This window comes from Cyprinodon tularosa, unplaced genomic scaffold, assembly GCF_016077235.1.
Source record: "Cyprinodon tularosa strain WSP-4 unplaced genomic scaffold, ASM1607723v1 ctg388, whole genome shotgun sequence".
Lineage (NCBI taxonomy): Eukaryota > Metazoa > Chordata > Actinopteri > Cyprinodontiformes > Cyprinodontidae > Cyprinodon > Cyprinodon tularosa.
The window spans coordinates 1,063,055-1,085,031 of NW_024039105.1; the positions used below are offsets into that span (position 1 = coordinate 1,063,055).

The 21,977-nt window shown below is 37.4% G+C and overlaps 2 protein-coding genes across 2 annotated transcripts in view; one reads left to right on the plus strand and one right to left on the minus strand.

Moving 5' to 3' along the window:
* Positions 1–3,122: 3,122 nt before the first annotated feature.
* On the plus strand, positions 3,123–9,113 carry dnajc15 (DnaJ (Hsp40) homolog, subfamily C, member 15). Its single transcript, XM_038297441.1, has 6 exons — positions 3,123–3,273; positions 6,522–6,573; positions 6,741–6,814; positions 8,253–8,329; positions 8,414–8,484; positions 8,756–9,113. The coding sequence occupies exons 1-6, from the start codon at positions 3,139–3,141 to the stop codon at positions 8,824–8,826; spliced, it is 480 nt and encodes a 159-aa protein (XP_038153369.1). The 5' UTR covers positions 3,123–3,138; the 3' UTR covers positions 8,827–9,113.
* Positions 9,114–11,331: 2,218 nt separating this feature from the next.
* sestd1 (SEC14 and spectrin domains 1) overlaps positions 11,332–21,977 on the minus strand; it is a 30,796-nt gene continuing 20,150 nt past the window's right edge. The window contains exons 10-19 of the mRNA XM_038297454.1: positions 21,533–21,690; positions 18,009–18,131; positions 17,490–17,684; positions 17,297–17,411; positions 17,048–17,213; positions 14,988–15,069; positions 14,766–14,888; positions 14,448–14,639; positions 13,236–13,339; positions 11,332–12,901 (exon numbers count right to left, since the gene is read on the minus strand). Coding sequence (XP_038153382.1) covers positions 12,661–12,901; positions 13,236–13,339; positions 14,448–14,639; positions 14,766–14,888; positions 14,988–15,069; positions 17,048–17,213; positions 17,297–17,411; positions 17,490–17,684; positions 18,009–18,131; positions 21,533–21,690 — 1,499 coding nt within the window. The 3' untranslated portion in view covers positions 11,332–12,660. The remainder of the gene's footprint in view (positions 12,902–13,235; positions 13,340–14,447; positions 14,640–14,765; positions 14,889–14,987; positions 15,070–17,047; positions 17,214–17,296; positions 17,412–17,489; positions 17,685–18,008; positions 18,132–21,532; positions 21,691–21,977) is intronic.

A 21,977-nucleotide genomic window follows, 5' to 3' on the forward strand; every position in this document is an offset into this window, starting at 1 on the left:
CTGCTCAATGTATATTGTAAGAAAAAAAAAATTGTTTTTCATGCATGCATTTTTGACTGAAGCTGCACCGTATTAAGACATTTTTTTTTTAATAAAAGAAATTTAAATAGAGCCCTAAATTTGAGACTAGAAGTTATATAGTAAATATATGCAGAAAATTAAAAACGATTGACCAGGACCTGGTCATTGTTTTTGGGCCCCCCCTGCTTGCGGCTGCTTAGTTCGCTTATGCATCGGGCCGGCCCTGCATCGCATGTACTTGGGCTTAAATGCCACACGCACGTCATTTGACATATTGATAATGAAAGAAACAAATGAACTACAAAATGTCTAAATAAGCAGCAGTGTGGTAAAAACGTCAGGGGATGACAAATGCAGCGCCCCAAAGTCTGGGTTTCAAAAAGGAAGAAGAAAGAGGAGAGTGGGAGAAGGCATCGGATACCGACCTTTCATAAAGGTTTCTTAGCTGAATAGTTTTAAATTAATGTTAGATTATTAACCTGTTGAATTAAATAAGATCAGCTGGATACAACTACTTAGTTATTGTTCCTCAATGTTGGAGGGGAATCACATCATTAATGATGCTGCCCAACTGGGAGCCCTCTGAAACGGAGAATGATTGCAAGTTTATTTTTATTATTTTATTGTGTTTCGTTTTTAGTTTTCAAGAAAAATCAAACAAGGATTAATCCAGTGTTTGATGAGCCTATTGCCTGTCTGGAACAAACACAGAGGCCAAACAACTAAGCCAGAAAGCTCACAGAGTTCAGAATTTATCTTTACAAACCAGACCAAGCAACAGGAAAACGCCACAGTCATCAGAGGGTTAACATCAACTAAACACTAGAAGATGGTTAGCAGAATATTTACATTATATAATTGTCTTTGTCCCTCTGTCGTCATGTGAACAGATGATCCACCTGCTACATTGTGTTCAGGGACAGGCCAGTTTGCATCAATACAGTCTGTTGAAATTTATAGTCTGGGCTATTTATATATATATATCTATATGTATCTAAATAAATATATATATATGTATATATATATCAAGCTATATATATATATATATATATAGAGAGAGAGAGATTTTAATATAGATATATATATACACACACAAAAAACGTTGTTTAAAAAAAAAGTTTAAATTATAAAACAGCTAGATTTTTATCCTCAGATTAATCATTAAAAGACATCTATAAATCTTAATTATTCTCATGATCAGCCTGAAGCTGCCACACCAAAAATACATGTTTTGTCATTACATGTACAGATTAATGAAAAATATGCTCTCAGGGCCAGCATAAAAAAAATAAAAACTTTAAAAACCCTTTAAAAAAGTTACAGTGAAGCCTAAAAGAAATACATTTTCATCATCCTAAGCCTATTCTATATTCGTGTGTACATAGATACAGTTGGGTTTTTGTTTTCAATAAGTTGTTATTATTTTGAAAGAACTAAATGTAGAACTTAATTTATATTTACCTTTTTCATGTTCTGATTATTTTCCTCTGTAGAAATATTACAATAAAAATTACACTGTAAACGATAGTCTTCAGTTCATCCTTATAGCACTTTTAAAGCTTGGGTTAACTTTTTTTGGGGGGGTGGGGGGTTGAGGACCCAATATCAATGTCTTTCATGGGCCCCAAATTCCATGGCAACCCCCCTGCTTGTGACCATCTATCAGTTCTTGTTATATTTGACAGCAGAAACCAAACAAGATAAAGATGATACTAGACAAGGGTTTAAAAGAATGAGGCTTAGAGGAGATGATTAATGCATTTAAAGAATAGCTTTAAAAACAGAATCAGAAGGCAAAATTAGGTGAGAACAACATTAATAAAGCATATGAAATATTTTTTAACAAATTCTAATTATTATATGACAGAAAGTGCCCAAGCATTGATTTAAAAAGTGTGACAGCAGCTGAAAATGTGGACAGAGTTATAGAAAGGAAGTTTGTGGCTGTGATAATTAACGTCACATTCAACATGTTAAAACCAAATTAGGTAAAAGTATTCGAGTTCTCAGTAAACATTTTTTCATACATCAAACTATGATATATATATTGCTCACTGACTCTGACGTATTTGAATTTCTGTGTGGAAGTTCGAGGCAAAAACCCACAAATCTTCACTCCAGTCATTAAACACACTTTAGAAAAGAGCCGTCTGGGTGATTCTATGACCGCATGATTGAGTTATTTAGACATTTCAGCGAATTAAACATCAACATGTGTAATGGTGTAAATTCTGCAGTGTTGCTCAAAGTGAAAATCTCAACTGCTACTTTATTTATATGCAAATAATAAGAAAACAAGTGAGATCTAAAATAGTTTTGTCATTGTACAATGAAATTATTTTGATGTAAGTATAATTTAGGCTATTTAAATAAAGTATTACAAAGTTTGTGTAGTGACTGTGTAGTCCAAGGCCCTAGCAAAGCTGACGGCTGACCTGGCTCTTAATGAAACAGTATAATATTATACTACAATATAATTTTATTTCTTAAGGTAATACGAAGGGTTTTAACTATGTGCTTTACATTTTTTATGTGCCTAAATAATCTGTAATAATAATAAGGGATCACCCAGCCTATCTCATTCTACAAAACTGCTGTGAAGGTTTTTATTTATATATATTCATACAATAGAGAAAGCTTTATTCCCTAGGCTTTTTAAAATGTTTTTAAAATGTTTTACTTTGTAACACCGGGGGTTAAAGGGCCTCTTTGAATCAAAAGTAAAAGGTTGTTGACTGTATTAAGGAAAAGATTAATTTATTAGATATTTTGAGGAAGAATTTTGGGAGTAAACATATGCAAATAGTTATTTGATTTTTAAAGAAAACTAAATTATTTAATGTATGTGTATGTGTGTCTGTATATATATATGTGTTTTTTTCTTTTCCTTAGAAAGTAATAATAATAAAAATAATAAACAAATATATGTTTATTAGTAGATAGTCCATCACGAGCCACACTCCATACCAGTAAGTGGAGGTAATGCTACTAAATGTTTGTTGCGAACCGCCAATAAATCCAGCAAGAAGAAAGAAAAGGTTGAAGTCAGATCTGTGGTCCAGGAAGTGGGCAGAAATTCTTTAGCACGGAGTTTTATTTTGAAAGAACTGACCGGATATGATGAGTTCGTCGTTACGTCAGGAAGGCAACATGGCGGGCACCGGCGGCTCAACACTGGAAGAAACGATGCGATATGCGGAATATTCCTCTAAAACAAATGTCAGGAGTGATGCAGAAATAGACAGGCAGTTGGTAAGTTAGCGAGCTGCGGTTTGTGGTGTTTATCGCGTCTATCATCCTGAAATAATCTGATTTTAATAACAAGGTCTGTAGGTTTAACCTGGTGACCGCTAAGTATCATCATGCTCAGTTACGTCAGAAACATGAGATAAAGCACGAAGACGAAGCGCGTTTGGTGGTTTTTATTATTTATTTTCAGTCATTTTCACACGATTTAAAACTGACATAGGTAAAATATTTATAACATTAGTCAGGGTTTATTGATTGAAGGCCATTGGATTCTTGTCCAGGGCTGGAGCTAGATGGGGGGCCAGGGGTGGCCCTTAGCCAATCATTGGCCACCCCTACCAATTTTTTCCCCTCTAATACAGACAGTGGCAACAGTAATACTCTCAAGTGGAATATTAAAAACAATAAAATGTTTCATTTATTAACAATTACTTGACAACAATAACACTGTGGTTAATTATGCACATTATATTACTAACATTAAATATGATAAGTTCAGAATTCATGCTCTTTTCAGAACATAGATATTGTGTTATATGGGGTAAAGAGAAAATTACGTGAAAATTACCCCAGAACTCAAAGCTGAAAGAATTTTATTCACTATACCTTTTATCCAAAAAGCACAGATGTTTAAATATATATGCGTCTATTTGTTAACAAAGGCTGTAAGTAAGTAAAGTTAATCTTTATTTAGAAAATATTGATGTTATGCTCATTACTTTTCCTGTTAGAACAGTGTAGTTTGACCCTGAGGTTCTGGTGCCTATCCACTTTCGGTCACCCCTCAGTATACATTGGTTTTTGCCTGGCCACCCTTATTAAAATTTTCTAGCTGCGCCTCTGTTCTCATCGCTCACCACTAGGGCTGGGCGATATAGAAAAAAAGCTTATCGATAAAAAAAAAATGCATATTGATCGATATCGATAATTATTGAAAAGATTTGAAACCTTATTTTATGTGCAGCTCTGCCTGGACATTTTATGATATTGCTAAATGATTTAATTTTAATAAAGAACATAAACACAGACTTCCAATTAAATCTTTATTTAACCAACTTTTTTAACCATAACAGAATTGTTTTAAAGAAAAATAACTTAAAAGACCTGAGTTATGTTATTAAATACTGACAAAGAATAAACTAAAGTGACCAAAATAAATATAACAAATAAATAAATGGACACCCCCCACCCGCATTCTTCTAAGCTGAAACTGGTTCGGCTTAGTTTCCTGTTTTAACCTGAGTTATTACTTTGAAGTTGCTGGCCCCTCAGCATTTTTCTCTCACTCGTTAGAACTACGTGGGAAACTGCCCAGAACTGAATATATATATATTTTCCCGAAATTCCTGAAGATTCCTCGGAGGAGAGCCGCGCCGGGGCCTACACAGCTCGTACTCCAGCTGGTGTGAGCGGCTGAGATGATAAAAAAAAAGTTGGTTGTGTTATCAGACTTCGTTTTCACTGGTTCCCTACACATTTTACAGATGACTGTGGTTTGTTTTTTGTCCGACTTGCCATGACCGAAATACTGCCAAACTGCCAAAACCCTTTTTTGAAACAGTTTCCTCCGCCTCTCCTTGCTGCACATCTTCATGTGCTCTGTGTTGTGGTTTGAGAGGGCGGCGCTTTGTGACGGCATGCCTGGGTCCTCGATTGTGATTGGTTGGGAGGAAGTAGTGACTAGCATAAACCTACATGCTAGGCTACAATGAGAAGGAAGGAAAACTGCGTTTCTTTATCGAACTTTTATCGACCCTCTTTTTTTCTATTGCGCCACACGTCTATCGATCGATATATATCATTATTGAATTATCGCCCCGCCCTACTCACCACTGAGCATGGAGACATAAAATATTTACACTATTGGCAGAAATAGAGATAGAAATCAAATCCAACCATTATGGCTGTTGGAATAAATCACTAATAATTGTATTTTTTTTTAAACCTGTGGCAGTCGATTTATTAGGTTTAAAGGGAGTCTGAGAGTTATTTAAAAACTGTAATAATATTTTAAAAAAATCTAAAAATTAAAACAATTTTTTTTTGCCCAGTGAAGTTAAAAACCTAACATTCTAAAAATAAGGACAAAATATGGGCTGTTTTTAATTTTTAGGTTGTGACATATTTTTCAACCATAGTCTTTTGTCCACTGCTGATAACCGGATTATAGATGTTCATAAAGCTTTAATGTTTGTTTTCCGAAGAACTATAGCTGCAAAAAAGTCTCTGTCTAAACTTAACATCGTTTCAGCTGGGAAATCGGTTTATAGAAATAGTCTGTTAGCCATCTTTCTGTGTCAATCAGCTTTTAACCGTTGTTTACTTTAACTATTGAATGACTTCACTGGTGTTTGTTCGCATAATGCTGTTCTGTGATCAGGTTACACCTTCTGATCTTGACAGGGTTTATTTACCGTTTGACTCATTGATTCATGAACCTATTAGCTGTCCATCACTTCATTCAGCGATACATTAATTAAGCCGTCCTCCTAAGTTTCTTCACATTCCATATTTTAATCCAACCTAATGTTTAAAAAAAAAAAAACATTTTAGTTTTATTATCTTTGTTTCCACTTTAGAATTGGCGCATCTTTACAGTTAAGTTTTGAAAAGTGTCAAACTTATAAAAGAGAAATATTTAGAAACCTTACATAGTTTAACCAATAGGGCCCTTTGTTGCCCAGATTAAAGATGCACCGATCCGATACCTGGATCACATATTGACTCTGAAGTTGGCTAATTAGCTGGATTGCATTTCAGCAAATTAGACATTGGATATCATAGATCCAATCCAGTAAACTTAACATTGAACTGTAAGTTCTTTTTTTTTTTTTGCAGTTTTTTGTTAATTGATAATATAAAGTGCATTTATATTTGTCTTACTTTGTTGCTTTTTTCTTTTAACAGTGTTTATTTCAAGGCTAAAGCCTTCATTCATATGCCAAGATGTATGTTTCATTCATTAAATATTTGAATCGCTTCAGATATTGGCCGATACGCTCAGTACAGCTATCTCACTGGATCGGTATATCTCTAGCCTTGATGTCTTTTTTATTTAGCAGCATAATGACCTGTTATTAATACAGGTGTAAAAAAAACTGCCACATAGAGGTGAAATGTGTTTCATCTTTATATTTCATTTTTTTAGCCTTGTGTCATTATCTAACATCCTATGACAGAAGATGTAATGCATTAAGCTAAAACCTTTGTGTTGTTATGGTTACCGACCAGTTTAACCTTCTCATTGACAGGGAGGGACTCTGATTGCAGTGGGCCTTGGTGTAGCTGCTGCAGGATTTGCAGGTGAAATAACCTGAAATAAAAAGCAGCCTTCATTTACATTTATTCTATTAAAGTTTATCACTTCTGCTGTTAAAACTGTTTGTGTAAAAAAAAAACGCCTTTTATTTTCAGATGTTTAACATCAAAGAGCTGAAGTTACGTAATTAACTATTTTCCTTTGTCCTCAGGTCGTTATGCATTCCAGCTGTGGAAGCCACTGGGACAGGTTTTCTCTGAAACAGTCAAGAAGATGCCCTCATCAGTAAGCAAACACCTGAATATTATCTGTGCTGTTTAATTTATATATATTCAATGGAACTTTCGAGTTTTTCTCCAGATTTAAAATGGTAGATTTTAATCCCCAAAGAAATCTGGATTTGCTCTAAAAATCAGTTTCCTCTCATATCTATTACATATAAAAAATATTGCAAAAGTATTAAGACTTTCTTTTAAACAGATACTTCCTGTTTTAGTAGATTAGCTCATAATAAATGTTTCAGAGTAGAGCAGATTTAGGAAAAAAAAGAGTCTTGAAAATGTTCCATGAGGGAAAAAAGTATCCAAAATGTGTAAAAGCTCTGATTGCACAGTGATGTTTGGTTTGTACATTATATTACAGTATTTTAATCGAGATTGACAAATCTGCTTTATTAAATTAACAATAATCAGCTTTTTATATTTTTGACCTACAGAATTCATTTGATATTTTTAAGTCATTTTTTCATTTCCACTCTTTATCTAATTGTGGTCCATATGAAATATTACCAAAGCATATTTAAAGTCGTAGGGAAATCATATTTAAATGTCAAATCATTCTGGCTTAAACATGTATATAAATGTATTCTTTATCAGACAATATCGTCCCAAAATTGAGAAAATTTCTATTTGAAAAAAAAAAAAAATCCTGTCTTAAAATCTGTTTTTGTTTTTTTTGGTTATTTTATGCAGGCCAGTTAGTTATACGTCAGCCTGAACACCTAAATTCAGCCAATCATATATCAACGGTCATCTGTCAATCTATTTTTTTCAATGTTAGCATCTTGATTTATATGTCGCAGCTAATATACGCAACGGTTGAAATTAGAAATAAGAATAATTTACTTTCCCATTGAGTTATGTCCCAGTGTTCACGGGGATGGACGTCTGCATCTTCGGCAGGCGTAGAGCTAACAGAACTGGCAGCGTTGCAAGGCAAGGGCTCAAACATGTACGGCTGTAAGCCTTCTACACCAAACCAAGCTTCTGCTGCCCTGGCGTCCTCTTCCACAACAACTTTGTCCCCATTTTCCTCCTCTAAATAAAAAATGTATGTCAGAGGAGACTCACCCACGATCTCCGACACAAAACTCTCCTCCTCTTGCATGTTTCAGCTGTCCATAGCGTTCCTTAGCAGTGTCATTTCTAAGTCACCAATTTGGTCCCACTTGGTCCCAATGTAATTTCCCATTGGGAACCTACTAGCACTAAGTTGCTAACTGGTTAGCAGGATGCTTCAGAGACACTGACCACAATCAAACTTGCTTGTGAACATTCCGCCACAACAACCCTGCCCCCTTGATAAACACGTGTAAAGTCGGGCACAACTTAGGAGAATTCGGAAATGCAACGATTGGAACATCCGCTTCCCTGCGACTTTAATAAATAGAACTTTTAAATGATTCTCAGTCGGTAACTGAACCTCCAACCTTCTGTCCTCTCAGGCTTTCTCATCTTATTACAAAGGAGGTTTTGAGCAGAAGATGTCGAGGCGGGAGGCAAGCCTCATCCTGGGCGTCAGGTAGGAGGCAGAGTCTGGTAATGTGAATGTTAAGTGTTTTCCTATGAAAGAAAATAAACTCTTTTCTTTGTGTGTCGTGTTTAGCCCAGCTGCCACAAAGTCTAAAGTACGTGAGGCGCATCGGAGGATCATGGTCCTAAATCATCCAGATAAAGGTAAACTAAGTTCCACTGGTTCTGTTCCACAGCCAGACTTTCTGCAGTTATACCATTAAAAACAAGAATGACAGAGAAATCTAACTAAACCTAAGATGTTCTCCATCTTATGCTGTGGTTAAACATCCCTTTCATTATTTAACAAGCTTGTGAGCAGCTAAATCTTAAAACGTAATAGGATTTACCCCTGAAAGGTAGATTATTATGGTGTACATTTTTATCTGTGTGGGTTGCTTTAAGTGTCATAGGTCTGATTCGTGTTTGTGTGTAGGTGGCTCTCCGTATCTCGCTGCAAAAATCAACGAGGCCAAAGACCTGATGGAAAAGGAGACTCGCCGATGATGATTATTACTGCTGCATTAACGTCAGAACTACAGCTACACTTCCTCTCAGGCTCATAGAAAGCAAAGTACAGATTATGAATTAAACACATTGTTTTTGTCTTTGTTTATACAAATAATCTTTTAAAAGGAAATAAACTGGTTGTAAAAAATGTAAAGTCACCCCCTAGTGGTAGCTGACTAAAATGCAGCTGAGCTCATTTATTGTGTATTCTGATAATAAATTATGTTAATAGCAATGTACATATATTAGCATGTAAGGTGTTCAATAAAGATTTGCTTAAAGAACTGTGGAGTGAGAAATGTGTATTTGTACATAAAAAAAAACAACTTTTAAGCATGTGCAACTGTTGCTTGTACATTAACAGTGTTATACGAGCCTCTTGCTTCATGTTAACAGGGATCAAAATATTTTAATCAAACTTCTCAGTGAATCAGATCAGTTGAGCTTAAAATTAAGTGTCTGCTTTCATCACCACGTGGCGTTACTGAAATTATCTTAAGAGCCCATCCTTAAAGATGTGTCAGTTTTCTAATAAACTGCAGAGAGATATAAAAACATGTTCTATAGATATTTTCTGTTTTTTTTTAAATACAGTAGAGCTATTTTATAAGTTCTAAAATATATATCAAGGCTCTAAAGCTTAAAAAACATTGCAGGGTAAAGAAATTTGCTTGTGGTCCAGGTTAATCATAAAGAGCAGTTTTAAAAAGAAAAATTGAGCAAACTTTGCTTCACAAGCCTGGTTAACAAAACAGGATCAGTGTTTTCAACCCTGAGAGCTTTGCTGACAGCTATGCAGTAACGCTAAAATAAACACTTTTAGTGTTTAACAACTCAGAAATCTAGAGCATTGGGGCTTTAGGTCATTGCTCTGTACTTTCCTTGGTCCGCTTCAAGACAGCAGTAAAAACAAACAAAGAAAACTAATTAATTGTACTATAATGTTCTACTACTCAAAGGTGGACAGCATAGAGCTAACTGGAGATTGAGTTGGATTTCCAGCTACAGCACTAAATGCAAGGTTAGCAATGTTGAACTATATAAACTTCTACACTACCGTTCAAAAGTTTGGGGTCACATTGAAATGTCCTTATTTTTTAAGGAAAAGCACTGTACTTTTTAATGAAGATAACTTTAAAGAAATACACTCTATACATTACTAATGTGGTAAATGACTATTCTAGCTGCAAATGTCTGGTTTTTGGTGCAATATCAACATAGGTGTATAGAGGCCCATTTCCAGCAACTATCACTCCAGTGTTCAAATGGTACAATGTGTTTGCTCATTGGCTCAGAAGGCTAATTGATGATTAGAAAACCCTTGTACAATCATGTTCACACATCTGAAAACAGTTTAGCTCGTTACAGAAGCTACAAAACTGACCTTCCTTCCCTGCTACAAACAGGCTCTAACCAGAGTAGAAAAAGTAGTGGGAGGCCGCGTTGCACAACTGAGCAAGAAGATAAGTACATTAGAGTCTCTAGTTTGAGAAACAGACGCCTCACAGGTCCCCAACTGGCATCTTCATTAAATAGTACCTGCATTAGCCTGTTTGTGTTGTCCTCTGAAGGGAGTAGTTCACACCGTTGTAGGAAATCTTCAATTTCTTAGCAATTTCTCACAAAGGAAGGTCAGTTTTGTAGCTTCTGTAACGAGCTAAACTGTTTTCAGATGTGTGATTGCACAAGGGTTTTCTAATCATCAATTAGCCTTCTGAGCCAATGAGCAAACACATTGTACCATTAGAACACTGGAGTGATAGTTGCTGGAAATGGGCCTCTATACACCTATGTAGATATTGCACCAAAAACCAGACATTTGCAGCTAGAATAGTCATTTACCACATTAGTAATGTATTCAGTGTATTTCTTTAAAGTTAAGACTAGTTTAAAGTTTTCATTGAAAAGTACAGTGCTTTTCCTTCAAAAATGAAGACATTTCAATGTGATCCCAAACTTTTGAACGGTAGTGTATATAATCCAACTTGATGTCTTAAACAAAACTGCTCATACTGTATTAAAACGCGTTTGAGTCACTGAGATATTTTCCCAGCTGTACCTGAATGCAACATTAAGGCTGTTGGGGAACAAACACCTCATCAGCTGAGATTCAAAGTTAAATGGAAACGATCTGACTGGATGCTGCAGGGATCCACCTGACTATCAGCTGTTCTTTTCTCCACCAATGTTTAACATTTAGGTGAATAATGGAGAGAAGGAGCTGCAATTCTATTTCTATTACAACTTTTTTCTTTTTTTTAACAGATTTGGTTTGGTTCATCTTTCTCCAATGCAGCTGCATGAGGAACCTCAGTGTTGCCAATTACAAAGTTTAGCAAATTTTTCAAAAAGTTGCAGTTGCAACACTGCATATATTCAGATATAAACTAAGCATTGCTCAAAGCAAGATGACATGCTAGTTTTGGTACTCAGCATGTCAGCATGTACGGGTGATTTTCCATCTTATTCCTCACACACAATGAAAGGACCAACTCCAAAAAGGTGTCTTATATACCTTTATTTAGAGGAGGATGTTGTTTTTTGCCATTGGACGGTAAAGACAGCGGGACAGAGCGATTAGCAGATATACACTGACAGCAGCAGATTTTAAGAAAAGACAAACCAGTAACTCAATGTTTGACCTAAAGAAGAGAATAAATAAAATAAAAAAGGAATCTGACCTTTTCTGAAGTTTCCAGGTTTATATCTGATTTCTTTTTTAAAAACTAGACTGTTGTCACAAGCTCATGTTTCACATTTGCAGTAAAGCAAGCTGTGCGTTTGAACCCCATCAGAATATCTAAGAGAATCCTGCAGGAAAAATGAAATACATTGACATATACATTTTTTTTAATGTATTTTGTTGCTTCAGTCATTATTTGATCAATGATCACCAGAATAATAATCTCTTGCAGATTCTGCTTTAAAATATTTACGCTGCAAATTAAAACTGATCTGCAGGATAAAATGCAACACACACACAAAGAGGGATAAACTCGACCAAACTGCACAGAGATTTAACAGCTGTGCTTCTTTGAGCCTAAAGGTCCTATCAGTTTGGCTTTTTTAGGTTTAATGTTATGGCTTTATTTAACTGCTCATGTTTCTGAGTTCCTGGTTTAGTTCCCATGTCTAATAACTCAGACAGCAGCTTCTGGCCTGCTGTTGTGCAGCCATGTTGTAATCATTGTTGTACCTTTAATCATCGTTTTCATCTTCCTCATGTCTGGCTACGTTATTATCCTTTTTTTAGAGAAGCGGATAGAACACTGCATCCTGATTACAGATAAACTCCTCCAACTATAGTTGATAAATTCAAAAGAGGAAAATAAAATCTGATCAGTTGTAAAATATTGCACCAAACAAGATAAATGTTTCCTTTCAGTGAGCTGCTGTGAAAGTAAACCGATGTAGATACAAATGGGAAAATGTCCCAAAAGGTCAACAAGAAGCTGGGTTAAGCACCATGGAAGATTTTCTCAAGTTGTAAATGAGGAGGAGGCAGCAGCGGTGTTAGGAGCACTGATCCACAATGATTATCTTCAACAGAGCGGAAACACAAGTTGCAGTTATTCCAGTCAGAGAAGCAGCACGGTTTTCCTTTTCTTTTTAAAGTGACCGGGACTAGGAGTACGATCCATCGGGTTAGTCCAGTTGCAGGAAGGTTACGTAGAGAGGCTGAGGAGAGACGCTGTCTGAACTGAAGGGAAGGCAGACAGGCAGAAAAATAGCTTTTTTTTTTCATATGATTTGTGCCACAGAAGGAAATCACTTCAGATGTCAGCAGCCCTTCACCAACAAGCTTCATCAAGGCTGCAGCTTTAACAGCCATTAGCAGTCCTGCGTGGCCCTCTCCAGATCCTCATCTTGCTCCTCTTTCTCACTCAGTTCCTCTCCGATTACATCCAGCCTCCCTTCCAGGCCGTTCACCACTTCCTCCTTTTCCTCCTCGTTGTTAAGAAGCCGCGCCTCCTGCAGCTGCAGTCGCCGCTCTTCAATCAGTAGGAGGCGCTCTCTGACTCCCTCTGCTGTAGATGCTGTGTCGATGGGACTCCCAAAGAACTGCTCGCTCCTGAAAGGATCAGTGTTATCGATTACATCTGTCAGGTGTACTAGTGAATAATCCTGAATTAAAACAAAGGTTTTCTTCCTATAAGATAATTAAGAGTTTAATAATCATATATTAAATATTCTATTTAGCTATTCTATCTAGTCTCTATTTAGCAATGCACTTAAAATAATTTTGTTTCACCAATAAAATAAAAATAAAAACTGTTCCTTTAAATAAAAAAAGTCATCTTAAATGTTATATAAGGAGGAAAATAGTGCATTATTCATACATTTGTGTCCCACACATAAAAAAGAAGTTATAGTAAAAAAAGAAAAAGGTAAATGTGTGTTTGTACCCATCTGGGAAGATGATCGGTAAAGTGAGTCTGTCCAGCAGAGTTCTCCCTGAAGAGTCGACCTCATCCAGAGATTCCACCTCAACATGCTCCTGCTGCAACACCTGCAGCATGAAGGAAATAAAATCAACACAATGGTTCTGATTGTTTTTGAATGCTTCAATAAAGACAATTACATCTAAATGTAAGATTGCTAGTTAGTAAATTCAAAAATAAGGAATTTATTCAAGTGATATATCATGTTCTAACACTTAGAATAAAGTGAAAGGTATAGAACTGAGGAGATTTGATTTGATCTATTCTAATATAAAGCAGTAAGAGCAGGAATAGCGAACGCCTGATAGAGATTTCTAGATATTAAACAGTCATTGTAAATGTTTATAAAATGTAAATATTGTTGCACCCTTACTTCAAACCTTCTACATCATGCAGCAGCAGGTTGTGAACAGATACAGGCAGAGAAGGTTGCTAAAATCCAACAACTGAGAAGGATGGAAGCTCAAAAATGTTTCTTTTTCCGATCAGCGAACGCCTCACCCCTCCCTGCTCCAATGTAGTGTTAAAAACAACACTTCTTAGCGTACAAGTTACTGATGGGATAAGACTCCAAATTTCAGTGAGGTGAAGCCAGAGGAGGCACAGATATGCATGAAGCAATTACAGGGTTTATACAGGAATGAGTAACTAATCTAATGCTCTTAGAAATCATTTTAATGCCAAGTACCCATGACTCTCTGATATATCTGATGAAAATAAAGCATTTTAAATGCCGCGATAATCACAATTTTAATGCCAATTAAGGTCTTAATTTAAAAAATAATAATTTAATGACTTTTAATTACCGGCAGAAACCATGTATTAGAAAAAAAACATTTTCTAGAGAAAAAAACGGTTAAACGCAGCACAGCAGCAAGGTGCTCTCTTTTATTATCATTTGTAATCTATCAGTTAATTTTAAATTGTGCACAATTAATTAAAATTTGTTTGTAATCTATTGAACAGAATAACGAAGAAGGGTCTACATTGTCCAGGCAAACAATCCTTACTATGCTAATCCTGCTAACTGCTAAAACGGGAACCAAACAGTGATATTTGTGGTAGAAAAAAATAGCAAACCTTAGTATCAAACCATATGGGATTTATCTTCAGTCAGCCCAGACAGGTAAGAGCTTTTAATTTTTTTCCATCTCCTATCAAACGTGTCCTACTCACTCTTTCTGCAATGGTGTGAAAGTTCAGGGCCAGCTCCAATCGCTGCTGTCTCTCGTCTGCGCTGACGGTAAACTGCTTCCACACCCGGTTGAGTCGCGGCAGAGTATCGCCGGAGGAGCGAGTGGTGCAGCGCAGGGACTGGCAGAGAACGACGGTGGCCTGCAGAAGCTGACGGCCGTAATCGTACGTGCTCTGCAGAGGAATTCAATAAAAAAGAAGCGATTTAACAAAAAACTTTTATATAATAAATAATAGAAACAAAACTTCCCTATCAGCGTATATAATTCCTACAAGCCGTTACTTAATGGCATCTCTCACCTGAGCTACATCCACAAACTTCTTGTGTTTGTCCAGCATGGTCCGTGTCTCCTGAGAGTCATCTCCCAGTCTGACATGGGTCTTCAACAAGGCGTCCAACAGCTCACTGAGCCACTCAACCGCCTGAACGCACACATACACACATAAAGCTCATCATCTGATCAATACAGGAAGTACACAGCATCGTTTAAGTGGTTGCTTTTAAACCCATGTCTGTCTGACCTGTAAAGCATCCTCTTCACATTTAAACAGCTGGACCATCTGCAGCATCTTGAGCCTCCTCACATCCACCATGTCCTCACACCTGTAACACCCCAAGGTTAATGTTATGTTATTATAAACTTTAATATAAAATGTGATCTATATTTCTTTAAAGATATTTGTTTTGTGTTTTGATCAATTTGTTCTTCATCTATCCAGGGTTTTTTTTCCCACATCAAAATGTTGCAGATTCCTCCAGAATCTTGGCAACGTTGTAAAAACGAAGACTGAGATTTACAGACATGATCCGATGTTAACTTTTTGATGATAAAAGTATTTAATGGCCAATTTTTTACAGACCAGAAAAAAGAAAAAAAAAACAACTTGCTCTCATATATTTTCAAGGAAACATTATTTCACTAATGAATTATGTTAAATGCAAAAAAGTTACAGTTAAAGGTTTTCTAGTTTTACTGGATAAAGTTATAACTTGGAATTTCAGGATATTTTATTTAAAAGAGTGCAAATGCAAAATACATTCATTTGATGATGCGGCCATAAATAAAACCATTACAAAAAACGGAAAATACTTTTATTTGTTATATTTTCCTTAAATAAAAGTGTAGCCTCTCTTTCAATGACATAGGCAGTGCAAAACAATATCTTCATCTTAGTGTATTTGTGTTGATTTAGCCATCAGCGCTCACAGTTGCTGTGAAATGGGTTGTTTCAATTGAGCCTGTGATATGGACATACATGGAATGTGGCATTTACTGTGTTTGTGTTCATGGATGCGCTCAGGGTTCATAGATTGACAGCCAGTGAGAAATTAATAAGTTTCTCATCGCGTATTAGCATCATCGTATCATCATCGTCATAAATAAGCCAGTCTCTTGCGAAACACAGGCCGTTTCTCAATTCACAAGAACATGAGTATGGACTCGCGTTCTCGCCAAGTATGTTCTTGAGAAGAAAACAGGAAAGTTTGGACTCGGGGAGAACGGGAGCACGCAGCATAAATATGGGTCAATAGGAACAGAATCGTACTCGTGACGTCGCCACGCGCTCAGCTCTTCTGGAGCTGGATTTCACCTGTTATTAATAGTCTCTAGATAATAATGAATTCTTACTTTTTTCTAAATAGTGGGGGAATAATAATTAACAGCTGCCGTTACCCTCGGCGGTCCGCTGGATGACCGGTCCTCTCAACTTTGGAAGTCCTTAAATGGGCCATATAGTTACACTTAAAAGTATAATATTCTCACCTTAAATGATCTTAAAACTTACTTTTATTGAAAACGGCAACAGAAAAGAGAACTTTTAACTTCCAATGAAGCGCTCCATTGAAAGCTGCTGCTGCTGCAGTGCATGCTGGGACAGCTGTCAATCTCAACAACGGACAAGTCTGCTCTAGGGCAAACTCGATAAAGACGGAAGGGCGAGAACAACATCTGCAGAGTTTGTCCGTTCTCGGTCTTCTTGTTCTTGTGAATTGGAACAGTACTAGGGCTGAGGCTGATGACGTTTCACGAGTACACAAGCACAAGAGAACGCACAAGTACATATATGGAGAAACGGCCACAGTCTTCGCAAAAGTGCCATTTTTCAGTAAACTTTCTATTCGCCTTGGAGGCTGTAGATCCTCGCTCCCCCTGCTCCTCATGGGAATGTTGTGTTTTAGAAGACCTGGTTACTCCAACTGTTTACTCCCACAGTTTGCCCAGCGGTGGCGTTGTTGTTAAATCTCAGGGTGTTAGTGGTTCTCTCTCTGTACGTTCGTCTGTCTATTGGCATGTGTGGAACAGACAGCAGAGGAACAAAGCAACAAAGGGGAGACTTACCACAATAAAAGATGAAAGGACATAACTGAAGCACAACTGTGGTTGGCATCAACTCGCCAAATGAAAAACTAAATCGTATTTCACAAGTGGTGAGTGTTAATTTCGGACCCTCTTTGGCTCCATTAAATACCTTCCTTTTTTCTTCTTTTCCCTCAAATGACTCAAAGTTATCCAGACTAACAGAAATTCTGCAACTTGTTTTGAGATTAGCTGACCTAAAGAGAAGAAGATAGAAGTTACCTCTGCTTGCGGAGCTCCATCTCTTCCATCACAGCCTGAACATGCTGCACGTTTTCCTGATGCTCTCCAGGAGGGCTTTCTGCTTCCTCCAGAGACCAGGACGATTGGCCACACATCTGCTCGAACACCAGTGTTCCCTTCTGACGGAGGGAGGACAGACCTGCCTCTACATCCGGTGAGATTTTAAAAAGTTATCATAACGAAAGTTTAGGAGGAAAAACAGGGAGGATTGTTTAATCAGATACAAACCAACAGTCTGCAGTTTCTCCTCCAACAGTTTCAGGTTCTGCTGAATGGATGTCCCGTCAGCAGGGGACACATCGACACAGAGCATGCCCAGGAGCCCGTCCAGCTGCTGAGACAACTGTAGAGACATGGACGTCACTTCATCCTGATCATCTCCAGCTTATCAACCACATTGATCCATCTACGCATGCTTTACCTCCTGTGTGGTGCTGTGGAAGGCCTGTGCTGCCTGCAGGACATTCTGACGGGTCTCTAGCTGGGACGCCTGCTGGTAGCAGACGTCACTGAGCTGCTGTTGTAGCGCCTTTAGTTCCGCCACCTCCTCTTCCTCCCCGGTACTGAGCAAGGCAGCGATCTGTTGGTTCAATTCCACGTACACAGCAAACCACTCCTGCGAACAAAAAAAGATGACGTACAGGAACAACATTAACACCCACTTCTTCAGGGAGGTTTTTAGGTTTAAGGAAAGGTTTACTGAATAATAATAATATGTCAATAATAATGTGACGTAAACAGGGTTTGATCAAAAATTATAACTGGGAGCTATTATTCCCAGTTTTTCTTCCACGTTATTTATTTAGGTAAGAATATGTGTGAAGTTAGCTAAGAGGAAACTTAAATAAAATATGTTTACAGTTAATCCATCAGCAGTAAACATCATTCAGAGAAGTTAGCGATCATTTTGTTGAATGTTGAGGTGAGTGTGTTTCCCTACGCTGTGCTGGCTCTCGATCTCTTCGTGCTTCTGCTGCAGAGCCTGTGCAGCTCGCATAGAGTCCCCGATTGTCTGCTGGGTCTTCAGAAGCTCTGAACCAGGACCCTGCAGCCAGTTCACCACCTGATGGGGGATACAAAGAAACTGGTGATCTAAACTATTAGGTAGTTACCTTCTATGTTAATTCCACATCTTATAGAACAGTAAAAGCTTCAAACATGACCTGAAATATCTACTATGACTCTCATGCCTGTGAGCTACAGGCAGCAAGAGGCTACCTTAATATTAAAGCAGTTCATCATTAATTGCTAATGTTAGTATTGATGTCTGTTTCATGTCAGAGCAGATCATGGATTTCTCCTTCCTTCCAAAGGCTTTCTGGTTAATACATTTAATGAAATTGATTTATCTGAAAGTCAGTAGATATCTGTAAAAATTTATGATTGCTTTAAATCCCAATAATTTAATTCAGTTTGCAATTTCATAAATAAAGTGTTTAAAGGGGTTCTAAAAAAAAACCCATCCAGTTTTGGTCGATTTTGGCTCCCCCCAGTGGACAAAGGCTGTATTATTTTGTATGACAGAAGACAGCATTTTCTATTTAGACCTGTGCATTGATTGGTTAAATGCTGATCTCCTGCCCGCCTGTAGTTGGATTTAACAACATTTCTCCATTTTTCCAGTGGCTGTGTGAAAGATAAACAACGATGACGTAATCAATTTAATTGAGGTGAAACAATATCATCTCACCAGACTCGTCAGCGACTGATGTGCTGAAAAGTTTAGAGCCTTGAAACAGATAAATGCAATGTTATGTTTGATCATTTCACAGTAAACACACGTACAGATCCCAACAGGAAGGTGCAGCATTGCCTGAATATAAACTCTGCACGATTTGCAGCAATATACAGTGAAATTTACCGTATTTTCTGGACTTTTTGCAGCTACTTTTTTCCCCACACTTTTGAACCATGCTGCTTATACGAAGGTGCTACTTTTCTATGGATTTTTCCTAACTGCCAGGGGGCGCAAGTCCAAGCAGAGGGGGCTAATTTCCATTTAGTACAAGCACATGCTAGCTGCAGCCACGGAGGAGAACAAATGTCCAGAATTCACACAATTTAAATTTATTTGCCGCACTATAAATGTTGAACCAATGAAGAGACTGCATGCAACTCCTGCAAAGATGAAATAAAGAGCTGATGAAGCCCCATCTTTCACTAGAAGTTCTTACTGCTGCGGGTCATCAAGCTAACAGGAGATAGCATTCTTTTTCCCCCTACTCTAGGGGTGATATGTAGAGCTCCCCCTACAGGTTTGGTGGGGTACAGTACAGCACAGTAGATATCAGTAGATTATAGCCTGTTGCTGCTTATATATGTACATTTTTAGTTTAAAAAAAATTCTCAGTGCAAACTATAGTCTACAGAATACAGTAGTCGCATTGAGTTCTGTCTTTATAACAAAAAGAGAAAGGAGGAAGTGACGTATGCTGTGAAAGTCTTTGTAGGTTTTTTGTGTGGCATGGTTACTGCAACCCTCCTCAAAGCTGCTTAGTGCCAGAAAAAGCCATACAGAGCCCCTCAGGCCATGAAAGCTGTCATTCAACTAGTTTTAATATGACCAATGATCACAAAAGTTATGAAAATATTTTATGAATGTTGAAAAGTTACTTAGTGTCACCCAGGCAAGACATTATTCTTAAATAGCACAGAGGTTGAGTCAAAAACTACCATCCAAGTTCTAGAGGCCAAAAAATCTGCAAAAGGAAAATTAGTTAGAAGAATTTAACCAATGGTTCTCACACACTGTACCAAATATTCAGGAACCTATATACGCATTCTTAAGCTCAGAGGTTTAAAAAGTTAAAAGAGCATGGGGGAAAAACAAAATATATAAATCTATCTTATCCATCTTAGATAAATCTAACCTCAAACATCTGTCTATATTCTGTTGTCCTAATTGCACAGTTATCCAGACCTAGAAAATGCTAATTTCTTTCTAAAGTTTCAAATACTGCACTGGATCATTACTGGGAATAATCCAACCTCATCATATATAAACAGTATTTTCTCCAACTTATTTTTCACCTTTAGGTTAGTAAAAAAAATATATATATATTAACAATTAACTTATATTAATATTATACTAAGATCTTAGAGTTAGTGATTAATCCATCCAACCTGATGCTGGGCTGTATTTAATTTCATTGTACTGGATACAAGAAATATTTGTAACTACAATCAGCTGTCCAAATACAGAGTTAAATATAAATGTAAGATGATACTGGTACCATCACAGATAACATCACTGCAAGTTGATGTTGAACCAAAGAATTAAACGTGGATTTGGGGGCCATTTTTTATTGTCTAATCAATTTACTATTAAAAACAATGAAGGAAGTGATCTAGATTCTGCATAGCTGTGTTGTTAACAGAAGTGTAAATCATCATATCTCTCCAAGCAGAGCACAGCACATCTCTGCAGATGTGTGTTTGGCTTTTCTGTCAGGATCATGAGTCAATTGTATTTATCAGGTCAGCGATGCCTTAAACAGCACACAAACAAGGCCACAGTTTGATCTAAATCTAGGCCAACCCACCGCCTCAAATCCTCAGCTATTGGCAGCCTTGTTGCAGTTACTATAGCAACCCCAGGCCCGTTTCCAAGATGATCGTGTTACCCATCAGCCCCTGTGGCTCTAAGACCTTCAGTCAGCAGACAGTACTGTTCTTGGACTGAAGGGCTCTGAATCTGCATCTAGACACAGTTTCTAAGTGGAAGAATAAAATGGCTAAATGCACCGAGGACTGAACCCTGCAGCTCATTCAGGTATGCAGAAAGCAATCAGAGCGTGGAGAACAACAGAACTACATCTTTATAGCTGGTTCATGAACCTTAACCCGAGACTTTTAAAAGGTATATGGGGGAGAAACTCTGTTGCAAAGGGACAAAAGTTTTGCATATTCAAATGACAGCAAGCTGTGATATTTTTAGGATTCCTATTCATTTTATCAACATTTTAGTCTTTTAAGCTTAAAAACAGAAAAAAAGAATGAAAGAAAGTAAATAGATTAGAAAGGAAAGTGAACGAGCAAGGGAAAGGATTAAAATGGCCAAAAAAAAAGGTAGGATACAAGGAAGGCAGAACATTCAGGAAGGACACAAGAGAGGACACAAATAAAGGAAAAAGGATGAAGCAGAGAGTGGTAGTAGGAAACAATGCAACAAAAAGTCGTAGGAAGAAAGGACCTAAGAAAAGGAAAGAACAAAGAAGGTTACAAAAGGGGACAGCAGGAAGAATCACATAAAATCAGAAAGAAATAAGGAAGGATGCAAAGAAAGAGCTCCTACTGTATAGAAGAAAGGACACAAAAGAGAATAGGGAGAAATTTCCATGCACACATTCTCATTTGCTGTACTGATCAAAATCCAAGAAATACAAAACCACACTCCATTCTTTTCTACATCACATTGGACCTTTCTGATAATATTCATGACCTCTGTAATCGTGCGTCAGTCACCTGCATGACCTTGGCATGGATCTCGTCCAGCTGCGCCCTCTTGTTCCGCTGTCTGCACAGCTCCTGGTATTTAGTGTAGCGCTCCCTGAGCGAGTCCAGCAGCTTCATTACCTGAGGCTGGGCCAGCAGCTCCTCATCCATAGGGCACCATGCTGGAGCTGGGGGAGACCAAGACGAGAGCCACAGCATTTCTACCACCTGTTTGCCTCAAGGCTTGCATACTTTTTTTATTGATATTTTTAAATTTAAGGAATATTAACACATTAAAGGAATAGTACACCCAAAACATGATTAGCCTTCATTTTCTACTCACCCCCATGCTGAACAACACTCTGGAGTACTTTTTTGATATCTCAAATGCATCTGGAGATCTGGGAGGCTTCTTGCTGTCTGCTGACATTCAAATAATGGAGGTCTATTGTACCCGAGACAGAAAGGTCCATAA